This window comes from Jaculus jaculus, chromosome 3 (assembly GCF_020740685.1).
Source record: "Jaculus jaculus isolate mJacJac1 chromosome 3, mJacJac1.mat.Y.cur, whole genome shotgun sequence".
NCBI lineage: Eukaryota > Metazoa > Chordata > Mammalia > Rodentia > Dipodidae > Jaculus > Jaculus jaculus.
The window spans coordinates 93,452,996-93,479,690 of NC_059104.1; the positions used below are offsets into that span (position 1 = coordinate 93,452,996).

The following is a 26,695-nucleotide window of genomic DNA, read 5'->3' on the forward strand; positions in this document are numbered from 1 at the left end:
CTAAGGGATTCTTTGAGGAGGGCTTACTTCTCCTTGTCGGGGCCACCTACCAGACTCCTAGCTAAGAAATGCCTTTGGAATCCTGTGGCTCTTCCGTGTAATAGCAGGCACCTGATTTCTGGGTAGGATGGGAGAATTTGAGGCAGATCAATACTTCCACTGAGAATAACTAGAAATACTTGATAAAATACAATATCTACTGTTTCCAGGAACCAGAGGCCTGCTGGAGTGAGCAAAAAGGGTCATAGAAGACACAACTGCAGAAGGAAAGAGAGCTGAGAGGTAAGCAGACGTTTCATGATGGGTTCTCCTGTGGGCTCGCCCTGGGCCCAGTCACTTCTAAGCACAGGATAAGCAGCTGGGAACCCAGGCTTTCCATAGAGCGCAGCTGCCATGCAGCAAGGAACCCATCAGGGTTTCTAGCAGTCTAGGACGACAGAGAGGAAATTGGAGACTTGGGGATGCTCAAATATACAGCCACTTCCTCCTGAAAGTCGTTTGTAGAATTGTGAAGCAGAGTACAACAGAAGGTCAAAGAAAAGTAAATCTTCGCAGAGAGCTTTTATAAATCAGAGAAGGTGGGTGGGTTGGGTGGTTGGTTGTAATTTTGTATGAAAAACAACTAGTATTCAGGACCTGCCAAGGAGGGGGCCCAGCAAACTCCCCAGGCTCTCAGTATGTGGTTGCAAAAAGGAAGAATCAGAGGAAAATTAAATCTTTATGGAGATACAGTTCGGCCTGGACTCAGTTCAGCCTCTAATTGGATTGAGATCATTGGTTTTAATCTCTGTGGTAAAAAGTCAGCCCTCTCCTGAGAAAGATCACAGCATCTGCAGAGTATGATGCATTCAGTTTTAAAAAAAATTATTGCTTGCAAAGTCTGATGGCCTGGGTTTGATTCCCCAGCAAAGCCAAATATACAAAGTGAAGCATGCATCTAGAGCTCATGTGAATGAGACCCTGGTGTATCCCTTCTCTCCTTCCCCTCTCTCCTTCTGCAAAAATAAAGTAATTAAATTAAATAAATATTATGCATAGTCAGCTAACCAAAATTCAAGAGGGTGTGGAGAACCTCAGGCAACAACAGAATCACAGGTGATCCAGATAACAGAGCTGGAAGTTGGGAATAACAAAGAATTTCCTGGAAGGGCTGAGGATTGGAGCAGCAGTTAAAAGGTGCTTGCTTGCAAGCCTGTCCACCCGAGTTCCATCCTCCACAAAGTAGTACCCACATCTATGATCCCAACTGCTTGCAGAGAATCCAAAACCTCGAGGGCCAAGTGGTCTGGCACGTACAGTGGCAAGCAACAAGAAAGACCCTATTACACAAGAAAAAGTGGAAGGAGAGGACAGACACTTTGAGATTGTCATCTGAGCTCCACATGTGTGCCGTGATACAGGCATGCTCATACACACACATGTACACATGCAGACATTAAAAATAGATAACAAACATCTTAATGAGGAAGACGCTCACTAAAGGAGCATGGCGAAGTGAGAACTCTGGAATCAGGAAGGAAAGACCAGAGTGCGGACCTGGCTCTGCCTCTGCATAGCTCTGTGAGTCTGGACAAATCAGCTCACTTTCCTGAGCATTGGTTTCCCTATCTGTCAAATGGGACAATGAGATGTACTCAGTTTAGTTTTGTTTTGTCAAAGAGATGAAACTAATAACATCTGTAAGGGATTTTTACAAATTACTAATCATTATACAAACAAAAGGTATCATCACTGGAATATTCTGTAAGCAGCAATTCAAATCACAGCACGCCTGCTCCATCCCCACCAGCACATCATGCCCAGGGACAGGCGAGCCACATGCCCTTGACGAAGTGCTACTAAGGGTTCTGACCACAGAAGACTGAGAAGAATCAAACACTGCAGTTAATCCAGTTACTTGTGGACTGACTCACTTTATGAATTATCCCTACACAATTGAAAATCCCAAACTAGATTCTTCCACTGACCAGCACTGCTTTTGGATTTAGCTCCCCGGATGGTGAATGCTCACGGAACACAGACTATTAATGTGTGCCTGATAAAACATCATCAAATAACTCTGAAGCAGAACTATCAAAATGCCTTCTTCCAAAGCCCATAGCAATAATATTGGGGCTGTCAGTGTTGCTTCTCCACATCACTGCTCCCCTCTATTAAATGTATATGGGATGGAAAGTGATAGGCTAGCCTGTGCCTATGGAGATGACTTGGCCTCTCCATTCCACCAGGACAGCCGAGCTTCCTGGACTGGACGGGGAATAAGACCATTCTAAGGGTATAAGCCTGCCTGGACAGAGCTTTCAGTACAGGAAAGATACCATGTGCTTAAATAATGACAATGCAAAATGGAAAATGATGTAGCTATTCTAAGAGATAAAGAAATAAAGGAAGCTGCGAGTTGGTTTGGGATTGAGTTGAGCAAAGCCTTCAAGGTGGTGTTGGAAACAGAGTTTGCCCTTGAAAGAAAGCAAGCAAAGCTGGATACTCCGTGCAAAGGGATGATGAAAACAGACACGGAAGTAAAACTGCAGGATGGGTCTACAACACTGAGTTCATTCTGCTAGAGACATTATGTTTCTTAAAGAAGCACTTCACACTTGGTCTCCAGAATAATCCTTGGAAGCAGACTATTTAATGAATATCACTGTATAGGTAAACTAAACTGAGACTCCAAAGTGAAGTCATGCACCCGAGGTCCTTCAGCTCCTAAGTAGAGAGCAGGACTCCGACCCAAGGAAGCCTGGTGCTATTACCTACTGTGTGTGCTGCCTCGGGGATGACATCACCCACGCACAGCGTCCCATCCGTGGCATTGAGCACAGTAGCAGCTGGGGAGCGAGAAGGTTAGGGACCACTTGGAAGCTGTTTACCTAGAGATGATAATTGCCGATGCACAGGGAACAAGGTCACCTGGAAAGGGTGAGGGAAAAGCAAAGGGTCTAGACCCAAGAATAAACAGAAAGAGAGACAAGGACAGAGGAAGAGGAGAAAGAAGAAAAATGACAGAGCCTCTCCTAATGGAACCCAAGACCCAGGGAGCTCCTGAGCAGTCAAAACTCAAACTGCTGCACAGAGGGGAAGACAACGAGAGAATGAAGACAACAAAAATGCCATTGGCTTGGTGGTCTTCCACATAACAACTTTCATAGATGGACAGTATCTATAGCCAGGCATCAGCATGGTGACAAATGGAGTTTTGACCCAGGGCTGTGAAGTACAGCTATGAAACCAACCAAAGCAGAGCTCTCAGAACTCCTGGAGGTGGGCTGGGGACATTCTCAGCAGTTAAGAGCCCTTGCCACTTAAGCACGGGGCCCCTCAGGCCAGAGACAGCCAAGTTTGACTGCCCAGAGCCCATGCAAAAAGCTGGGCATGGTCATACGCATCTGCAACACCAGTCCATGGGGGGGCAGAGACTGGAGGATCGCTGGGACTCACTGACCACAGCAGCTCTGGGTTGAGGGAGAGGCCCTGTGTCAAGGAAAGAAACATGATGATGAGCAGTTAAAGGACACCCAACATTCTCACCTGGTCTATGCACACAGGAGTGCGTCCATCTGCACACACACATGTGCATTCAACATACATGACTCACAACACCACACAATGCTCTACAGAGAGACAGAGAGAGAGGGAGAGAGAGAGAGAACCATTATCTGAGGGTACTTATTAAAAATACATATGTCAGGGCTGGAGAGATGGCTTAGCGGTTAAGCGCTTGCCTGTGAAGCCTAGGGACCCCGGTTCGAGGCTCGGTTCTCCAGGTCCCACGTTAGCCAGTTACACAAGGGGGCGCACGCGTCTGGAGTTCGTTTGCAGAGGCTGGAGGCCCTGGCGCGCCCATTCTCTCTCTCTCTATCTGCCTCTTTCTCTCTCTGTCTGTCATTCTCAAATTAATAAATAAAAAAAATTTAAAAAAAGAATGTGTTTTAAAAAAAAAATACATATGTCAAAATCTTGCCACAGTCCTACAAGTCAGAATCAACAAAGGGAAGGGCCTGGGAAGTGGCCCAGAATGGTCCCAAATCACCAAGACCAGTTGGGTGTCTCTCTAACCTTGGTGAAGATGATAATCGCCTGGGCATTTGGCTAGCCTGCAGATATGGATTTGGGGTGGGGCTGGAGATCACGCACTATAGCACACTCCTACGTGATGCCAATGCCACCAACCCAAGGCCCATAATTTTTCATGACAACGGACTCAACCCAAACTCTCTTGTCAGCACAGAATAAAACAAACATCTGGTTCTTCTTGGCACCTTCCATTCACTACATCACTATGCTCCTTCCCACACTCACCGACAGATGGCAGCAGATCTAAACGTCGTCTGCCACTGAAGCAACAGTCTAGTATTGCACCCGCCCCACCTGCCACCTCAATGCCTCTACAGGAACCCTTTCTCGGCAGTGAAGAGCTTCCCTTGACTATTTTGGTGCAGAGAGGACAAGACCTCCTCCTTCTAGGCCCTTGTACCCTAGACTGTGTGCAGCATTCACTGGGTACTTAAATATGTTTGGGCTTTTCTATAATTAGTAGATTGTTTTACGCTGTTACTCAGATTTTCCTATGCATTAATAATGTCGCCACAAGCTCTTAGAGATCAGAGATCAAACGCTCTTCTTTTACTTTTCTTAATCACGACTAATAGTGTTTCTGTCCATAGTGGTACTGAGCATGAGTGGGTAAGTGGATCAAACAACTATCATTAAAATCAAATGTGTATTCCATTTGCTTCACTGGGATCCTTCTCAGAGGGGGAAAAAGGTTTCCAGAAAGTGCACATGGTCTGGAAAAGCTTTGTGCTAATATGATTGTGCTCATGTCCTCCCCTTTAAGGATCTTCTAGTAGTTTGCTAGGGATAATTTCCTGGCTTGGCAAATGGATACTCCAGGGATAGTAGCTGCTTTATCTATAACAACGACACGGTTCAGCAAGTCTAGCCAAAGACGAGATGGGTTTTCAAGACCATCCCTATACTTCCATGGCTACTGCCATAGTTGACCAACATGCTTCCAAATACAAAATTCACAGCTTTTCTGCTCTTCCCTGCTGGTTAAAACTTTTTGGGTAGCTGCATGGTGTATATTTCAGTCCTGCACTTTATTATGTATTCACTAGACTGTGTCTATTTTGAAAACTGGCCCTAGAACCTTTGATCATTTTTTTTTTCTTTTTTAGCAAACATTTAGATGCTGGTCCCTCTATTCCATTTTCCACAAATTCTCTCCCTAGGATGCTGCTTGATCCCATGGTTCTGAACACCATTGACTTGCCAGTAACTTCCCCCTGTTTATATCTCCATTGGAAACTGCTTTTCAGAGGTCTAATATCTTTTGTCCACTTGACTCCTTAGGATCTCTACTGGGATATCTTTGGAGTATTTCAAATTCAACATTTGACAACCGAGTCCTTAACCCTCTAAATTAACCCTGAGCTGCCTTACTCTCTCCTTAATGATGGTGCATGTGACTCCCTAGCTGGTCATTCTTGAGTTCTCCTTCATCCTCCACAGCCTGTCTACTCCCAAGACCAGTCAGCTGAACTTCACACCAACAGATCTGTTTACTTTCCACTATCTCCATTCTCTCTCTCTGAGCTAACATTATCTCTGACCTGGGCTAATAAACAATACTAAGGTGAGGTGTGGGCTGTATACTCACTCACTTATTCATTCAACAATTTACGAACTGCCCACTCTGCGGTAGTCAATGCTTTCAAGTGAGCGCAGGGGGGCTGGGAATGGCCTCAAAGCAAAGCTGCCACAAAGAAGGAATTTACGAGGCACAATGACACAGAAAGTTGTGAGCAATGAAGGCTGGATGGGGAACACATCACTGGGGACTTGACATTAAAGTGGGTGGTGGAGAATTTGTAAGCCTTCACCAGGCACTCGGGACAGCACCTTCTGGGCATGGTGACAGAGAGAGTGGGACAGCGTGGCATGATCGGGGAGCCTGAAGCAGAGACGAGCGGGCTGGTGAGGTTGACAGGGGCTAGATCAGAGTAGTCTCTACGGCAGACGCTGACGCAGCTGCAGGAGACGTGGGCACGGGCAAGGGCTTGGGTAGGAAAGAGACTCTCCATGTACCCCTGATTCCCCACGTGCAACATGGGGACTCCAACGAGCACTGGGAATATAGCTCAAGGAAAATTTTTATCTACAGGAATAATAGTCTAGACAGCAAGCCTAAGGCCCTAAATCAGGAGGGCTCTCAGCACATTCAAGAAACTGGCACTAGGCCACGGAGAGCTTGGTGAGAGAAGAGGGAAGCATCAGGAGCTGTAGATGGACGAGGTCAAGGCCCGACCACATCACGCGCCAAATTAGCCGGGTCTCCAGGGACCCGGCTCCCTGCGTGGCTGAGGCACAAGCGCCAGCCTGTGGTCGCCACCATCTTGCCTTCTCCAGGGGAAGCCCTCCCCGCCACCCACTGCCTGTCAGTCGTTCACCAGGCCCACACCCACCAAGGTGACACCATCACGCCCATCGCTCCCCAGCCGGGGCTCTGAGACACCAGGATTTGCATTTCAATTTGACTTTTTCAAATGGTTCCAGCCAAAGCTTGGAAATCACTCCCCCTTCTCACTCTCACTAGCTTTCTTTTCGTTTTTTTCCCCCTCCCTCCAGCCCAGTGGAGGGCTGGTTTTTTTTTTTTGTTTTTTTTTTGTTCTTTGACACCCTGCTCCTTGATGCAGAGAAAAGTCATCCTTAACAGCAGTTTTATTGCCCGGTGATATTAACACAATGAAGGAAATCACTGCTAATTTTTATGAATTATCTCATCATCTGCAACTAATTAACAGCTGTTGAAAGAGGCAGCATTTGGTTTCCCCCCGCCCCCACGCCTTTCCCTCCAGCATTGCTGGGGTAGCCCTACCCTTACCATCAAGGGGGCTGTCAGGCCAGAGCCCACACTTCTCCAGAGGGCTCCATCCTTGCAGCCCAAGCCCTAGTTCTGCCTGTCCCAGCCTAGGGGAGATAGCTCTGAGTTGACCCCCACATTCAACAGCTGTAGGCTGCCTATGACTGGGGTGATTTAGGTTAGCTGGAAACTTTATTAAAATCCAATCTAAGTGGGCCACCATTGCTCTCTGTTCTCATTACCCTCCCTCTCCCAAACCAGGCCTTGGACTCTGCTCTCTGTATGTCTGTAAAACGGAAACAGAACAGGCAGCCAGCACCTAAACCACACTTAATCAGTAGGCCATCCAGACGCAGGTGGGCAGTAAATACATAGAGGAGCAGCAAAAAGAGAGGGAGAGGCGGGAACCCAACAGCACAGGAAGATGACAGGGAGGTTGAAACTGCCTGCTGCAGCCTGAAGAAAGTTGCTCGTGGGCACCCAATCTCAGACCCAACAGGACCCTGCAGACCATGCTAAGAAGAGCCTGAGGCCCAGAGTGGGGATTTGTGCCCTGCAGGATCCCCACCTGTGCCTGCAACTCTCCAGATCCCAAGTTCTGCCCAGGCCCTTTCCCCCAATCTCATGTTCTTCTCTCTCCCCCTGGTTTTATTTTTTTTAATTAATTAATTTATTTATTTGAGAGCGACAGAGAGAGAGAGAGAAAGAAGGCGAGAGAGAGAGAGAGAGAGAGAGAGAGAGAGAGAGAGAGAGGGCATGCCAGGGCCTCCAGCCACTGCAAATGAACTTCAGACACATGCACCCCCTTATGCATCTGGCTAACGTGAGTCCTGGGGAATCAAGCCTCGAACCGGGGTCTTTAGGCTTCACAGGCAAGTACTTAACTGCTAAGCCATCTCTCCAGCCCTCCCCCTGGTTTTCTTTTCAAGACTATAGAAGAATCCTCTTTTTAAGTCCCTGATGTCTAGCCAAACCCCAGGCAGCTACTGACTAGATCGCAGAGATGAAGGAAATGACAGTAAGGGACAGCATAAAAGAGGCCCGAGGCCAGGCCACCCCACCGCAGGGTGGTCCTGCTCACAGGGGAGTCAGAGCCAAGCATGCAGGGAATGCGTGGTGCTGGGCCAAGAACACACAGTCCTCCTTCTAAAGGTCAAAGGCTTCACACCATGCATTTGGCCAGAACTAAAAGGCCAAAGACTGGATGTCAGACTGCAAGAAAGATGGGAGCTCATGAAATCCTCCCTGGACTCCCGAGGCGGTTGTTTCTCCGCCCTTCCACATGCCAGACACACAGCCAGTTAACAGTTTCCCTCCGTCCCCCAACCAGAACGATCTGGACTCTCTGCTGTTCTATTTCAGGCTGTGTAACTTAACCCATTTTATCCCTGTCTCCTGCCCCAGTGTCCCCATTTTCAAAGCTAGTGGTTCTATGGTCCCCAGAGGAAGAAACAACTTTTCCACCGTAGCTGGGGTTCAGAGTGAGTCCTTCAGTCACCCCACAATGCTAATAGCTGTCATGGGTCAGAATGCAGTAGCCCCCCACCCCACCGCGTATCAAGCATGGTCATGCTGACACACTTTCAACCGAGGAAGATTTAAAGGCAGAGGCGCTGCTCCCTCCTCTGCTCTTCTCATAGCCTCATCTTTCTCCCTCAAAGTGTCATAGAAGCCAGGGTTCTCCTTCCCCACAGTGAAATGTAGCAACTACTTTCCCTCCCCCAAGCCACAAAACAGCCATTTTCTTCCTTTTCCCTTCTTCCTTGAAGACTCTCATTCTACACAGGCTCTGCCCCATATCCAGAAGACAGGAACTTCACACAGAAAGGCCAAGAATCTCACCAGAGAGGCCCCAATGGAGCCCCTAAAGTCCACTACCATTAACTAACCCCCTTTTGGCCAATCACAGTTCTACAAGGTCACCCAGTCTTTTTCCCCATCTTTATTTTATTTATTTATCTGAGAGAGAGAGAGGGAGAGAGAATGAGTGCGCCAGGGCCTTCAGCCACTGCAAACAAACTCCAGATGCATGTGCCACCTTGTGCATCTGGCTTTATATGGGAATCGAACCTGGGTACTTTGGCTTTGCAGGCAAACTGATAAGCCATCTCTCCAGCCCAAAGTCACCCATTCTTCATCAAACCAAGGCATAAACCGTGATTTTTGGGGGGCCTCAGTTCTTCATTTCAGAAGGTGCCTATGTCAGGTAAACACCAACTAAATAAATCTGCCATGCTTTTTCTTGGCTGCCTGCCTCTTGCCACAGGTGAGAGCCAGCTGTAGCCTTTCAGAGGCAAGGAGAAGAGTCCCAGCTTCCCCAAACTGCAACATCTAACCATAAACAGGACAAAGTGGGAACGGATGAGATAATAAAACATGGTTTTGGCCTTGACAGGCCATGGCTGAACTCACATCTGTAGCACCACAGTGTGAGCTCACTGAGCCGGTACAGCTTCCTGGTGAGGGCCGGAGGGACCAGCAAAGGTTTCTGAGACTAGGAGGCCACCTGTAAGAACTCAACTGCTGCCAGTCAGCAAGGTGAGAAGATGAGGACTGGCCAATGGAGGGGCCATGGCGCAGCATCTGAGAGGCAGGAAGGTTCTGCTTGGGAGATGGGACACAGCAAGCTCAGAGAGCAGACCATATGCAGAGTATTACCGCAGGAGAAATGGGGTGGGAAGGGGGTTGAGAGGTGAAGCCTCCTAGGGCTTCCACAGCCTACCTATGAAGGTTCACCACTGTCCTGGGGAGGAGGGTGGACCTTCTCCTGGAAGACTAGAACTGGGAGAACGAGGACGGGAGCAACGTAGGGCATTCCAAGGCAATGGCACAGATGGTCCAGTGAGTCCAACGCAGCAAATGCTCTCTGTGAGGACAGTCAGCTCTCCCGAGGCATCCAGAGAGACCCATTGCTTCAGACGCACGGGCCTTGCATTTGGCTGTGCTCAGGCCACCCCCATCTCTGGCCTTTCTCTACCCCGAGGGCCTAGGCAAGCAAACTCTGGCTGGCTGAAGAATGTGCACTGCAGCCTAAGCCTGGGATTCCCGATCCCACGCAGGCTTGCATTAGGTGGCGCTGCACACGTGGTGCCCTTGGGACGAAGAGCTGGGCCTGACCCGCAAGGAAGATTAGGGAAAGACGACTCCTTTTTTTTTTTTTTTTTTTTTTTTTTTTTTTTGCACTCTCTTCCTGGCTCCCAGGCAACAAGTTCTCTACTCTTTCCTCGGGCTGTTTACTCAAAAATCAGGCTTAACCAAAAGAATACAAGGGCACTGGCTTTGAAGTAGGGCAGGACACAATAATGGGGACACAGTCCCCACAGACAGCAGGAGTAGATGCGGATGTCAGTGCCAGACTCCTACTAACCGTGTGGCCTTGGGTAACTTATTTAAGTATCTGAGCCTCAGCTCTGTCATGTGGAGAATGAAGGAGGAGGTGGTGGCAGGGTTAAATCATTTTGAACAGTGCTTAGCATCATGCCTGGAACATAATAAATACTCTATTAATGTTGCTATTAATATGAGGCTAGATATTTCTGGCTGCAAAGCTGCAACTCTAACCTTAGACTCTTCTTTCCCTTTTAGGGCATTCTCTCCACTCTTGCCCCTACTCCCTCCATCACTAAGGATTGACCTTTTTTTAATAACCTTTTGGGGGATCCTCTGCCTTGCCTGGCCTCCTGGACTACCCACCAAGCTACTTCTCCATCCTCCTGGCCCCTTCCTTAGTAGCTTCATGGCAGAGATGTACCCGGTACATTGAACAGTGCTAAATAAACAGCAATAATAATATATGTTCAGCCATTAGCCACATAAGTAATCAAAGATCACTGCCATATGATTCCTGGTTAAACATCATTTGGAATCTAATAAATAAGTAGCTATAAATAAATCCAGCATGCAAACTCGGGCTCTCTGAGCACCACAGCCTCTGCTCTTATTTTTAGCCTAAGGTGCCTTCAGCACAACTCCCGCGGTTCAGTTTTTAATCTCTCTCTCTCTCTCCTTCTCTCTCTCTCTCATATCTGCAAAGGAAAACTGCAGAATCAGGGGACGGAGGCTGCAGTGTGGTATCTGTCTAAAGCGTCACACTGGTCTGGGGTGGGCTTGGGTCATGCCCACCTCTCTCTGCACCTCCACATCCACAAGGTATGGCCAGAGGCCTTAGGACTTCCCAGGGGAATGCACCAGGGGAGAGTTGAGTGTAAGGGTTGGAGCACAGGGCTAGCACACTCATCCTGCATGTCCTGTGTGTGTCACTCTGGTCCCTGCAGGCTTGAATGGCTCTATTCAAATAACAGATGCTAGCAAGCCCACCGCTACAGGCTGTAAAACCTGCATCATGAGATTTAAGAAAGTGATGCACACAGAGCAGGTGCTCAGTAAGCATGACTGTCACTCCACCTCCTGTGACACAGCCTTTTAAACTATGGCCCACTGTGTGTCCTTCATGCCACCCTGACTGACAATAGCCCAAGAACTTTGAAGGGAACAAGAAACTACAAATGCCAACGTACCTGTTGTCACTGGACTATCATGACCATCGTCGAACCTTGAAGCCGACACCTAAGTACTTCTTTCTTCCTTCATCTTCAAGACCCTAAGTTCCTGTGTGCCTTCTTGTAGTTAGAACACATGTCGACAAAAACACAACTTCCTGTATTTCCCAGAAAACCTAGCCCAGAACAGGGCACTGTCCATGTTAAGCAAGTTCCAGGGAACAGATGAACAGGATGAACCAGCCACAGATGTCACCTCCTAACCCCTCCCAGCAGTTGTTTCTTAAGGCACAAGTGGTCCTGTCCCCTCTGAAAGGATGATAGGCAGAGTTAGAGTCTGCTGGGACTCTGGGGATGTTATTTTCTGCAGGCCCCATGGCAGGAAATAAACACATCACTCCAAGATGAGCCTAGCAAAGCCCACGTGACAGCCTCTGATAACACTCAGCTTGTAGGCTACTCTGTGGGTGCCCTGACATGTGAGAAGTGGTTAGATTATTAAATCAATGTGATAAAGCATTTCCTGTTACACAGCCCCTTCCTGGCTGTCTCTTGTCTACCGGCACAGGCTCAGTCGCAGTAATGTGGCAACCTTATCCAATGCCCTCCACCCATGCAGGAAGCATCGCGGCTCCAGTGTTCTGCAATGCCTGGTCTCCATGCAAAATGAACAGTGGTGACAGAAGTTCAGAAATCCTGCACAAGGTTAGGGCTAGGGACATTTCCCAAGGGCAGAGTCCCATGCATCAGACGTTGTACCCCAAAAGGCTTTTCTGTGACCCAAGCTCCCACCCTGGAGGCCATCCAGCAGAGGAGCAATTGTGACAGGCGAAGCAATGGCCCTGAAGGGGTCCATACCATATCTCAGACCCCGAGAAGGTATTAACTTCCATGGGAAAAGAAACCATGCAGATTGCACTATGGTTTAATGTCATGAATGAACTTGAGATGGGGAGATGAACTGGGGTCGTCACTACGGGCTCAGTCTGATCACATGAGCCCTTCCCACTGGAAAGCTTATCCCAACTGAAACCAGTGAACTGGAGGTAGCAATGGCTCAACCTACCATTGCTGGCTTTGAACATGGAGAGAGGGCCATGAGCCATGTACCTAGTACACCACAAGCTGGAAAGTGTTCTCAGCAAGCAGTCAGCAGATACATGGGGACCTTGGTCCCATGGCTGCATGGAAGTGAATTCTACCAATGACCAGAATGAACAGGAAGCAGATGCTCCCCAAAAGCCCCCAGAAAGGAACATTGTAGCTTCAGCTCAGGAAGACTTCTGAACTACAGGCTGAGATAATAAATTTGTCTTGTTTAAGCTGCTAAACTTGTGGTAATTTATTATGGCAGTAATAGAAAACTATAGTAATAGCAATAATGCTAGCACTACTGATAACAGCTATTATTTATTGGCTTCCTACTGACTGTCAAGCATTTTGATAGCTATTTTCCATATGTTATCTTTCACGTGAACCTCAGTAATCATATAAGGTGAGTTTATTACCTCCAGTCTATAGCAGGCAATAGAGGTCAAATAATTTAATTTGCACAAGGTCACATGTGAAACTACAATTTCATTCCAAGTTTGTGTGCCAGTCAAGGCCATGCCATTCCACTGCCCTATGAGGCCATCTAGTTTCTGCCAGCACTGTTAAGCTAACTACTATTTTTGAAAGAAACAAGAATCAGAACTAATAGTTACTGAATATTGCTATATGCTGAGTATGGTACATTATATTGCTGTTCTAAGTTAATATTAATTAATCAATGATAAGCTCTGTCATTCTCAGCCTACAGATGGGAAAATGAGTGGGAGAAAGGTTGGGTCATTTGCTAATGAATGAGATTCACACACATAGAGTTGGAATCCAATGCCAGACTTGTTACATCATTCCTGGTGTGGTGGTTTGATTCAGGTGTCCCCCATAAACTTAGGTGTTATGAATGCTAGCTAGGTTCCCAGCTGATAGAAATTTGGGAACTAACACCTCCTAAAGGTAGTGTATTGTTGGAGGCAAGCTTATAGGTGTTATAGCCAGTTTCCCCTTGACAGTGTTTGGCACACTTTCCCATTGCTATTGTCCACCTTATGCTGGCCATGGGGTGATGTCCACTCTCTTCTCATGCCATCATTTTCCCTGCCATCATGGAACTTCCCCCCTGAGCCTATAAGCCAAAATAAACCTCTTTTTCCCCACAGCTGCTCTTGGTTGGGTGATTTCTACCAGCAATGTGATCCTGACTGCAACACCTGGGATATGAAGATTTCGCTATGAACACCTCACTTTCTGAGGAACTGTCCTCATGCTTCATGCTAAGGTTAACACCCCTTTAAGACCTAGCTGGAAACAACCATATGTCAATAGCAGCAAGTATCCAGGAGAAGGTGGTCCTGCCTCTCCCACTAGAGACCCTCCCAGGTGTCCCCTTGATCTCTAGAAGATCACCCACCGACAGCTGAGGAACAGGATGATGAAATAAATGGACTGCTCTGAAGGTAGATATGCAGAGATCATCTGGCCACCCATGTTCATTGCCACCTACTCCAGTGATTGCCACTTAGCTTTAATTCGATTAGAACTAAGTTTTACAAATCAGTTCCAATTAGCATTCATCCACCATTCCTAGATGAAGAATCCCTTTCATTCCCAAAAGCACCAGAGAATATAAAAATAACTGCTTACCCCAGGGCTTCAGAAAGTTCTTTGTCTTCTCCAGGTTATGGCCTAAAATTTCAATATGGCTATGCAGAGATGTGGGTACACCCATTGAAAACCCGCCCCCACATAAGGCTGGTGGCTGGTGTCTCCCTGGAGCTGCATGTGACCCCTTCCTGTCATCTCTGGGAAAATCCCTGTTCTTTCATCTGTAAGTGGAAAGTCTCATGTGAGATGTCTGTCAGTGGGGGAAATTTATGAGTATTGCTGGCAAGATAGTATTCCCTCTCCTGTATGTGTCACTGTGTGCTCAAAAGACTATGTCCTAAACATGGAAAGGCACAGATCAGAGGACCCACGAAGGTTAGTCAACGTCAGGGAAAACTTGAGCATCCAGCCCCATTAATACAAGCATCTTTAAACCCTGGGGCTACTTGCTATTAAAGAGCAATCTCAAGCCACTGCCAAGGATCTCGCTCTCCCACCAGAAATAGATGGTAAGACCCTATTGCTGAAGACTCCACATGCTTGTGTTGCAAGGTCACTGAGAAATCAAGCTGAAGCTGAGCTGAAAACATCCTCCCTGTAGACCAGATGACAGAAAGCTGGAAAAGGATACGATGCATGCAGTCCTATGGGAAAGCAATGTCATCAGTGGTGATAAACAATAGTGGACACTGTAAGCCTTAATTTTGGCCAGCATGGGAAAACAAGTCAATGAGCCAATGCGTGCAGTAGTGGCATGTCTGTTATGGGAGAACCAACTGCTCTCGAATTGAACTGAAGGTCTACTCCATGACTGGTACTGAAAACCTAGTCAAAAGTCTATGACAGGTGAAGTCATGAGCCCTAGAAGTGTAACACCTGCTAAGTGCATACATTATGCTCACCAAACTGCCCTATAAGCACGTTTCTTAATATTCCTACCCATATATTAATGGTGCTCTCACTTTTGGTTAGAGAACCTTCTCTTTTCAGATAGTGGTGACCATAGGATGACTCAAAAGTCACCATAGTGCTGAGAAGACATGACAGAGGAGTGCCCAGCACTGAAGCATCTCTATCACACCTTCTGATGCTCAGGGTCCATTGCGAAAGAGATGGCAGAAAGAACATAAGAGCTGAAGGAAGGGTAGGACTGCTGACAGTGCAGTCGTTCAGACACAAACTGGCCTCAATATCCATGACCTCGCGGGGCCTAGCACTACCTTCACAAGGCCCTCATAATAGGAGGAAAAAATGATGACATCAAAATAAAAGAAAGACTAATTGAGACAGGGAGTGGATATGATGGAGAGTGGATTTGTAAAGGGGAAAGTGGGAGAGGGTAAGGAATTATCATGGTTTATTGTCTATAATTATGGAAGTTGTCAATCAAAAAAATGTTTTTTATTTAAAAAAAAAAAAGGAGAGAAGGACAGGGAGCAGAAAGAGACTGTGCAGGAGTGGCAAGGGAAGTAGAGCAAGAACAAAGACGGGATGTGGTCCAGAAGCCAAGTGAAAATGCGTCGTAAGCCGCAGGCAGTGAAGGTCTATGTCAGTGTTGTTCCTGAGCCCATAACGTCTTATGGCCTGAGGACAGACTCTCCCATTTAACAATAGGGCACCACTGAGGAGAGCTAAAATTCTGGTCGGAGTAGTACTGACAAGGAACAAGAGGTGGAAATGGCTTGAATGGGGTTTGTTATAAAGAGAAAATGGGGAGGTATACAGCTCAGGAGAGACTAAGGGAAGATGGGCTGTCCAGGAGAACACTCCAGTGTGAATGACATTGAAGGTACAGAAGAGGAAGGCAATCCCCTCAGGATGCTTGCTCTTAGGCTCCTGGAGTAGATGCAATTCAAATAAGGTTTTTACAAACATTTGCATAAACAGGTGGGTAAGTACTAATGAAGACAATTTAAGACACCCCCACCCCTGCTCGCTTGCGCCCTCTCTCTCTCTCCCTCCCTCCCTCCCTCCCTCCCTCCCTCCCTCCCTCCCTCCCTCCCTCTCTCTCTCTCTCTCTCTCTCTCTCTCTCTCTCTCTCTCTGTCACACACACACACAGAGAGAGAGAGAGAGAGAGAGAATTCCAGAAACAAGAACTCTCCAAACCAGGCAGGGATTCTTGTCTCCTAGAAAAAAGTAAACTGAAAGCAGGCTTAGGAAAAGGGAGCCAGGATAGAGGACTACAAAGGGTGCATCAGGCTGAGAAACGCTAAGAGATGGAACCCTACCTGCCCAATTATACTAATAAGAGAGGTCCCTTTCCCAGCACATACAATATGCCTTATATTGCCCAAGAGGAACTCACTGAATTCTCATAAACACACAAAGCAGAGACTATAATCCCGTGCTACAGAAGAAGAAACTGAGAAGTTCCATTCTTGTTCAAAGTCATATAACTAGTAAAGGGTAGAGTTCAAATTCATAACCAGGCAGTCTGCTTCCAGACACCATGCTCTAGGCTAACTCACTGTGCCAGGGCCTTCCAGGAGCCAAGCCTAGCATTACCCATACATCTGACTCCATGTCCTCGTTGCTCCACAGATCCTAAGCACTGCGAAATCACCCCAAAGGCATCTGGGTGAATCTGGATAGAAAGGATTGACAGAAATGGGAGACCCCCCCCTACCCCCCGTGGTGGCTCCAGAAAAACTGGCCAACTGCAGTGTTAAGGGCTGTGGCTAAAAGCCTGCCATTGTGGGGTAGAGGTTCAGAGCAGTACATCTCTCTGTCGAGTCTCAGTTCCAGAGATTCCCCAGCAGGTCTGGGTACTGGACTAACCTAGGGTGCCCCCTCCTGAGGCCAGCACAGGGGTACTGTGTGGACCACGCACGCGAGAGCATGCAGCAACACTGAGCTTGAGACTAACCTGGACACTCTCCACACCGCTCCTTACTGGGGTGAGCTAAACAAGCCCTCCACCCCAGCCCCCAGTGGTTGACCCTGTACCATAGGAGAGGAAATGCGCATTGACAAGTCACAGAGGGGCTGCTGGGAGCTCTGGCAGCTGTATACATCATCCTGGCTCCCCAACAGCCCCCATAAACTCTTCAGGGAACATGTGCCTGCTTAGTCAGACTAATGAGTGCTAAGTGTGACCAGGCTCTCGCTGGCAGCTGAGCTGCGAGGTTGGTTGAGTGGGACGTTCTGGCTCGGCAGATGCACACTAGTGCCTCCCACCCACTGGGACTCACATATGAGGCGCTCAGCCGAGACGTAGCAGCCATCCTTGCACCCCCTCTCGCCGCCCCATCCACAGCCACTGGCAGTAGGGACGTGACCAGAGAGGCTGGATGACACCACCACAGAACAAAGGGGTCAGAAGCTACTAGATCTTACCTGGCTTTTCCAAGCAATTGGAGCCAAATGAGGTCATGACTCCAATTAGGCAGGTGGCTGCCTCAAGTTAAGCTCTTGTTAATGGTTATTAATGAAGTCACAATGATACTGGGATGTCTCCCTATGTGAGTAAGAGACCAAAGGGTAAATTGACATACCACAGCATCCCAGGTTGAAAGGGGGTCCTGAGATCCAACCCTCAATTTGCTGCTGAAATCCCTAACTGCTCCATGGGCAGTCTGAGCTGGTGGCCAAAAGAGACATTCAATCTGTTTGGTAGACATTTTGTTTAACATGGAACCAAAATCCCTCTTCACAATTTTCACATTTCTGCTTTACCTCCCCGACAAATACAACTTCCAGGTGACTCACTCAATATCCTGAGACTGTAAACCATTCCACAGAGATTTCTTTTTAAATCCTGACAAATTAGCATCACTGCTGGTTCCTCCAGTATCATGCTGACTCCTGCTCAACCCAATGTTGGTATCCACAGACCACCCTGCTAGGCAACTCTGTACCTTGGTATATTTGACTAAGGCATGAATACTATCAGGCCATAATATTCACTGAGGGATAACAATGGGAGCTCCAGGGAAGTCAGGCAATTCTAGAACAAATAAACACAGGGAGCCGCACAACAAAATGACGCAGACACCACCAACTGCATTATGTAGGACTTAAAAGTTCCAGTACCAGGGCCCCTCGTCTCACCTGATTGTTCTTGTCACTGTGACATTCTCCAGTTTTCTCCCAGAGACTGACCACGATATGTTGAAAACAAAACAGTGAAGCCAGACTTACAGTCATCATCATGACCTGCTTATTTTCTTTGGTTTGGCCTCATTTTGTGAGGCCCAGGAATGGGCACCCAGGCTGAAGTCTTGTGGAACTCACCCAAAGAGGCTGCCCATGTCTTCGCCACTGCAGCCACTCTCTAATTCTATTCAGTTGACATTTACCTCTGTAGCAATGTGGGCAAGCCACAAACCCGAGAGCCTCAGGGTTTCCCCCCTGGATGTGGTCCCTCCCGCATGCCTCACAGAACACTACACAGTGAAAACCATGGCACTGATGGAACTAGGCATTTGTGAGTCTGAAATCTTGGTACTGCCAAAGGGGCCTTCACTGAGCCTCATCACTTTTGGGGACTCCAGAACATCTGATCTGTAGGGTAGAACCTCTCAGCTTAATTCATGTCTAACTTCTTAGCAGAAAGCACTGGCGATGAAGGCCATGGGTTACATTGGACTTGGAAAAATTGGCAGAAAAGACATATATCCTAGAAGAATCCTGTGGGTGCTCCTAGGTCACAAATGTATGACAGCACACGGCATATTGGACTCCTGCATTACCTGAAAATGCGTAGGTGGCAGGGGTGGAGCAAGGAGAACAAGCCAGCCATCTGCAAGCACAGGTGTGCACAGACATCACATATGCACTCTTTTGGAAACAAAAATACTCATTTTCTATATTACTCTTCTAGAGGGTATGACCAAATATCAGACAAAAAGTAACTTAATAGGGTTGGAGGCCCTGGCACACCCATTCTCTCTCTCTCTCTCTCTCTGAAATAAATAAATAAATATTTTTTAAAGTAACTTAATAGAGGAAGGAGTTTATTTTGGCTCATAGTTTAAGGTGTCACAGTCCCTTGTGGCAGGCTGGCAGAAGCAGGAGATGGCTGGTCACATTGTGTCCAGACTTAGGAAGCAGACAGTGGACAGGAAGTGGGGCCAGGTATAAAACTGAAAGGTTTTACCTGCAGTGACCCAATTCCCCCAGCAAGGCTCCACTTCCTAAAGGTTTTATAAGATTGCAAAACATCATCAACTGGGGACCAAGAGTTCAAACACAAGACCCTATGAGGGACATCTTCCATTCAAGCCTCGCACTGTCCTAATTATGCATCATGCAGATTAACAATAAATTCTTGAACACTGAAAGACCCTGTGAGAAAATGAGATGGGAAAACTGAAACATCAAATCAAGCTTCAAAATTACCATAGACAATTTATTTAGGAATCAGTGACCAAGCCTAGCATTTTAGGCCAGGCACAGTGCTAGACTCTGAGAATAGAAGTGCAACGTAGACTCCCCAAAGATGCTCATCCAAGGAGAGATTCATGTCTTAGAAACCTTTCCATATTCCCTCACAGGTGACAGTTGAAGGAGAAAGTCATCAATTTCTATTTGTCACTAATTTGAAAGACCAATTGATTGTCTATACAGATGGTTCAATTTGAAGCTAAGATGAAAAGTTACATGCCAATCAAATGCAAATCAAACTCACATGGTAGCATTTTTTGAGGCATCCACTACTCAAAAAAATCCCATGGTGGATCTTCTACCAGGCAAAGAAATCGGTAGATATGTGTGAGTCTCACTGTGTCCAATATATTTAATACACAGTGAACAAGATCAGAAACCAGGGGTTTTATTCTCCCACTTGTCTCCCCAATTCTATTAGCTTCAACTTTATAACGTTTGAATGCTCTACGTTCGACATTCTCTGCGAAGGAGTCAAGCTCATTGGAGGAAACCAACTAAGTAAAAGATTGTAGTGATAAAGTGCTTGGGGTCCTGGTGAGGCGGAGTGTCAAATAAATGCGAGCTCTTGCTGCTTCACCGTGCAGAGAGACCTTAAACAAGAAAGAGATTCGGGCTGGAGAGATGGCTTAGCGGTTAAGCGCTTGCCTGTGAAGCCTAAGGACCCCGGTTCGAGGCTCGGTTCCCCAGGTCCCACGTTAGCCAGATGCACAAGGGGCGCACGCGTCTGGAGTTCGTTTGCAGAGGCTGGAAGCCCTGGCGCGCCCATTCTCTCTCTCTCCCTCTATCTGTCTTTCTCTCTCTGTGTCTGTCGCTCTCAAATAAATAAATAAAAAATGAACAAAAAAAAAAAAAAAAAAAGAGATTCAACTGCTGCAGTAGCCTGCAGATGTGCCTGTTGCCGCCCACACTACATGGCACTTCCTTTGGCACTAACACAGAGCCTCTGAAGTGCCCGAGCCTCAGTTTCCTCTTCTGCCTTAGGAGAGTCTTTGGAAGCAAAATTATCAGTACAAAACAAGAGACTATATGAGCAGTAATAGTTCTATCTTTTAAAGTTTTTAAACATAAACACACAGTATATGGCTGAAACTGCCACAACAAGGAGACAGGCCCAACGTGCCCAGGGCATCACCAGCTACAGGAAGACATCACAGAGACAACTTGGAAGGCAAAGTACTAAAATTTCAAACAACTCATTTCAGCACCTATTCCAGGGGTTGGAAGAGACTAAGGTCTTTGAAGTGGGAGTTACTTCTTTAATTATTATTTAGCATCATATCCTCAGTGCTTAAGTTACTTTTAAAAAATATTTATTTATTTCAGACAGAGACCTGACAAAGGGGATGGGTTCCTTCATCACACTCAGTGGGCTGGAGGGCCTATTTGTGCATACCACACACCAGGCCTCGTGTTAGGTCGTCCCCAACCTTCCAGTTCAGAGTCTGGTGGGGGAAATGTACTGATTAGAACACAACACCACAAATGCCAGGAACAGTGTATGCATAATGGGAGTGAGACAATGGTTGGGGAAAGATGAATCTTCCCAGGGTAATAATTGAAAAAGGGTTTGCAGATGAAGAGCTATTTTTGGCCAATGGTGATGAAGGAAAAGCAGAAAGAGCAACAGAAGGGGTGAAGGAGGAGGAGGAAGAAGAGCAAGAGGAGCCGAAGCAGGAAGAAGAGAAGCAACAGGAGGACGGGAGGAGGAACAGAAGCAGAAGCAGGTGCCGTCGTGGAAGGTGATTCCCAGGCAGAGAAAGGGCTGGCAGGCGGGGCTCGCGGAGTGAGGGCGCTGGGAGAGCTTGGGCAAGTCTCCAGTTTGAACAGCAGTAAGTGGGCAGGTCAGTGTGCACACCTAAGTGTGCAGGGGGCACTGAAGCAGGCTGGGAAGCCACACTCATTGCGTTCACAAGCACTTTCTGAGTACCTAATGCATCGGAGACAAGAACACTGGCTAATGTCTGAAGCTCTTCCAGGTAAGACTTAAAAAAATGACTTTCACATACTGTTGAAGGTGACTGATTTCTGGTGGCTAAAGGACACCAGACTCTTCAGTCAGCCTCTACTGACCACATTACCTTATCCAAACTGCCGCTCCCTCTGGGCCTGTTTCTTAACCTGCAAAATGAGCAGGTTGGACAATGGGACCTTGGCATCCTTTATAGTAAGATTCAATGACCACGGTCTCATCAAGTAAGAAAGGGCATCAGGTACAGGGTAGGGGCCTTATCCGGGCATTTATTAACATGTGGCTACCCAGTCATTATTCAAAGGACCTAGAGGGATGGAAGTAAAATCAAAAACCATGTTTTGGAAGATGGATGAATAAAGGGGGTGCCATATGTGTGAGAGTTTGGAGAATTTATGCAGCTAGCCTCACAGCCATAAATAAAATCCCCTTTTCTTACCCAAAATCTCATTCGGGGGTACACAGCAGACACTGTAATAGACAATTTGGTTGTGTCACGCACCCTGTGCCTCATTTGAATGAAAAACAGCCACCACAAGGCAGGGTGATGGGTTTGGCTGCTTCTTGACGAACATCTATATTGTCACCAGTGGCAAGTGGGGCTAAGGACAGAGCAGACTGGACAACTGATCTCTTAAGATTCTGGGTCTCTGCTCTGACAGCCATCTATTCTGCATCAGGGGGATGGGAAGCTGGGGAAAGTCCCAGTAAAGCTCAAATGTTGGAGTCAGGGCCCCTGGGAGGTGAGTAGTGAGCCGGACAGCTTTCCCTACCATTCCCAGGCATTTCTCGAGGACCTGGGAGCCCCCAGCCCGGTCCCGGCCATCTGTGTGCAAGGCTGCCTGGCATGAAGCATAGCTACTCCGTGTTTTCTTGACCTACTTCTCTTCCCCTTCCTGCCCTACTCCACTTCCTCTCTGGAGTCCATGTAATTAGCACCTCTCCACCCACAGCCATCAGAGACTTCTAAAAGGATCTAACTCCCAAGACAATCAAGGAGACAGGAAGACAGGTCTTGCGATGGCTGTTAGGGTTCTTTTGATTTTCTTCTTCAGTTTTCTTTTTACTTTTTTTTTGTTGTTGTTTGCTTGTTTGGCTTAGCTGTTTCCTACTCTCTGCGGGTCAGACTCAGTTTGACCTTGACAAACAGTAGGGTCTCTGCAGGGAGTTCGGGTGGAAGTGGCCTGCAGTGAACGGAACACTGGATGGGGGTGGGGCGGGGGACAGCACAGCTGTGACAAGCGCGCTCCGAGTGTGGGCGTGCAGCCTCCCAAGGCCCTCTTGCCAGCCTAGCAGCTGAGACAGGGATCTGCGGGCTCCAGTTCCCACGTTGTTAGCAGAGAACAAGTGTCAGGAGAGCTGTGGCCACAAGGTGAAGCAATTCTGGCTCAATCCTTCTTCACTCCCCATTAGTGACAAATGGATATTGATGGGTTGCCACTTTATCGGCTCACTTATGGGGGGAGACCTCACAGCAATGCTGGGTAACTGCAGGCATCTTAGAAATTAAGCACCTTAAGGATATGAACCATTTCTGCATTGCCACTAAGCAGAATTAAATTAGGGTTTTGAAGCTTCTATAAAATGAATGAGGGGCTGGAGAAATAGCTTAGCAATTAAGGCCTCGCATGCAAAGCCTAAGGACCCATGTTCAACTTCTCCAGAGCACACGTAAGCCAGATGCACAAGGTGACAGAAGTGTGCAAGGTCGCACATGCGCACAAGGTGGCACATACATCTGGAGCTCCACTGCGGTGGCTGGAGGCCCTGGCATGCCAATTCTCTCTCTCTCTGTCTCTCATAAAAATAAATAAATAAACGAGGAAGGAAGAAGGAAGGTCTTATTTTGATGCCTTTTTATAAGCACGCAGAACAGGGAGTTGGGGGCTGGGTGAGGGCAGAATTAAGTCGCCTGTCCACACTGCTGACTCCAGCCATCCGGCCCTGCATACGCCTGGAGGACTGCGCCTGCGAGGTAACAGAGAGCAGCTCAGAGCCCTGCAGGGGACCTCTGACTGGTCACTCCTGGCGTAGCCAGGGTCTCAGTTGCTGGCTAACCTTTGTCTTATATGATCCTCCTGACCACCAACAGTGTGCCAACCACACTACGGTGAGCCCATCATGACAGGAGGGCCCTGGAGCTTTAGTTAAGAGCCTACGTCTAGCAACACATCGTCTTTATTCTATGTCAACCTCCAGCTCTTTCAGGGTCAGGTTGAGAAGCCACTGTCATCCACACCCACTCCCAGTGTGGCTGTATAACCTCCCTGAATAATCTCTCAATCCACCGCCTGACCTTACCCTGAGGTCTGGCTCTCAGGGGGAAGGGTCTTATTGGGATCAGAGAGTAGGTGTTTTCCCCAGTGCTGGGCCCTACCACCCACACCTCCCCTGAGACATCACTGATTCCTGACACTCTCCCATGTGTCCTAAAAGTTTCAGAAATTCTCTGGAAAGATCATTCCAATGCCAAAATAAGTGAAAGTAGAGGAATTTATTACTCGGGGGCCAAAAAGCTTGAGGTAGCCCTCCAAAGAAGCTTTGGCCCCAGAGGAGATTTTATTTCCATTTTATGGTTTTCATAGCCAAGGGGAGGGTAAGTGAATAAACAAGATGTGGCAATTTGCATATCAATCATTTATATAGTCAGGCCACCCTAACAATGAACTCCATTTTACTTTGTTTTAGCCTAAACTGTCTTTCCTTCTTATCATCCCTTTGGGCCCTTTATGGACAGTTCCTTCTTTGGTATTTTTCCATCTGCTGACGAAGATAAGTTTTAGCTCCTCAGCAGTTAACTCTTACAGTAGTAACTCAGTGAATCAGTTCAACTTTTAGCTTCTTTTCTACCACACTGACACCACAGGAACACTACAGGTTCCTGGCTGGGGAAGATCACACTGAGTGTGCTGGGTCGGACTGGGTCTTCCTCCCTGCCACCAGAGCCGTGTCTCCAGCACCCAGGATCTGGAGTGCCTGTCTGCAAGTGACCAGTGTCACTCAGTCCTAAGGAGAGGAAGCATCCGATTTCCCTCTTGGACGCTCCCTGCCAGGGGTGAGCTGCTAATGGTTCAGGAGGAAGCCCTGCCCGCCCATACCTAAAAGGATCAGGCCACAGCACCAAGGACAAGGAAGAGGCTGAAGCAGGCCTGCTTCCCTTGGCAGAGCCAGGCTGTAACCAAAGTGTAACAACCCAAGGCCTGCCAAGTGGCCAGGCCAGAATCAACCAGGTTCTGACTTCATCGTGGCTGCACCCAAATTGGTGAGGACACACTATACTCTCCAGGACTCTTCCTGGGCTAATTAGAAGAAAGAGATGGCCTTTTACCTCCAGCCCTGGGCTTGTAATCTCCATGGCTATTCTCACCTTCCTTCACCACTAACAGCTGCTGCCTAAGGTTCAGGCTGAATATACCATGAGGGTTCTCTTAGAGAATAATCAGTATCTTATTCTAGTCCCTGGGGAAGCTGGGCAGGAAGAGCAGATCAGAGCTGCCAGCCTGATTGCTGTCCCACCACCACCTCCGCTTCCACATCCACCTCCTCCACCTCCGCGTCCGCCTCTGCCCAGCCAGCCTCAGGGAGAGCATAGTACAGTCAAGGAAGCTTCCCACAGAGTCTGTGAAATGCAAAGGTTTACACTTGGGGTAGCAGTGATGCATCACTCAGCCAGGCTGCACTTACCGATCCTCAGGGAGTGTGGGCTGCAGGCCACCATCACGAGCCACGCAGGAAGCAGCACCAGAGGCGCCGAGACGCGGGGCATCTTCTATAACTCCTCATGGAGCCCTCTGCTGGTCTGGGCATGACATAACGCTGTGGAGGAGTGGAGGGAGCAAGTGAGTCCTACACAGGCTACGTAGCCACCTGATCCATCCCAATGACCGAAGGCTCCAGTGAACACCCAAGACCCAAGAACCTTGGTGGGGAAGCCTGACAATCCAGTCAGGAGAACTTCTGGCAGTGTCCGTGGGAGAGACAGTCAAAGTCACAAAGTTGGAGCTTGTGCCTTTCATCCTTAGACCACCGATCAGGTTTTAACTCTGGGTACCTGATGTTCACAGGGAAGGCTGTTATAACTGAGGTCACCTTCCTTTTATATCAAAATCTCTAGTTGGGTAAAAGCAACATGTGGCTTCTCTTGAGGAATATACGCCACTCCCTTGCCCCCAGGCCATGATACTGAGAAGGAATATGTTCACGAGCAGCTCCTCACTTGCCACCTGCGAGGTCTACACAGTGCTGCTTGTCTCAGCTCCTCAACTTGTAAAAGCAGGAACACATCACCCACCGTGGAGCTGACCTGAGGACCAAGATAACATAGGGGGAAATGATATACACTGTGCTTGGGCTTAAACTAGGGGCTACATGAACCAAAGAGATCTCTTCCCAGCAAATACAGAGGGCAGAATCATGCATCCCAGGATAGCATAGTTTCTACATCTGCCAACTACCTCTGGCCCATCACCGAGGTGACAGTGGGGCACCTGCATACGATAATCCCAGGTGCCCCAAGAAAGAATAAGAAACATTAAGATGCTCCTTCCCTAACTCTCTATAAGCAACAGAATAATGGGAATAAACCCTGAACAGACACATCACTAAGAAATATTCATATGTCCTATGAACATTTGAAAAGACACTCAGCTTCAATGGGCATTAGGAAAATGCAATGTTTTAGACCACAACAATACACCATGACTTATCCACCAACATGGCTTTAAAAATTATCAAGTATCAGCACGAACACGTTGCACGTAGAATTCTCCTACAGTGTTAGCGGGATACATTCATAAACTTAAGTCTATCAAACTTTACACACACCCTCAAGACCAAGCAACTCCACTCCAACAGAAGTGCATGAATTTGCTCACCAAAGACATGCCCTAGAATGTTCACAGCAGCACTCTTTGTATTTTCCCAAAGTGGAAACTACCCGGGCGTCCAGCGACAGAAGGGAGAAACACACCGCGCGGCTGCACCATGGAACGTGGCGGAGGAAGAACAGCACGATGCTCATCAATACAATACTGAGCGGAGGAAACCAGGCACAAACTGGGCAGTGTGACTCACAGTGTGAAACCAGGCAAAAGTGCTGTGCTGTCAGAAGTCCAGTCAGGGGGATGTTATTTTGTCACGGAGATGATGGTTTAGAAGCAAGCAGCACCTTTCAGCTTCTCTATGGCTTAGCATTGAGACAGCCAGACAACAGCTTCTCAGCGTGGCAGGTGACTGGGGGAACACACAGTATTTCACAGACAGACTTGGAGAGACTCAGAAACCCTGGTTATCAGAACCGAGAATGAGAAAAAGTACAATAGCA

At 47.7% G+C, this 26,695-nt stretch overlaps 1 protein-coding gene across 2 annotated transcripts in view; it reads right to left on the reverse strand.

The window, feature by feature from the left end:
• Grik4 (glutamate ionotropic receptor kainate type subunit 4) overlaps positions 1-26,695 on the reverse strand; it is a 464,253-nt gene that overhangs the window by 300,356 nt on the left and 137,202 nt on the right. For both annotated transcript variants that reach the window (XM_045145696.1, XM_045145697.1), the window contains exon 2: positions 25,057-25,188. In XM_045145696.1, the coding sequence (XP_045001631.1) occupies positions 25,057-25,138 (82 nt within the window). In that variant the 5' untranslated portion in view covers positions 25,139-25,188. The remainder of the gene's footprint in view (positions 1-25,056; positions 25,189-26,695) is intronic.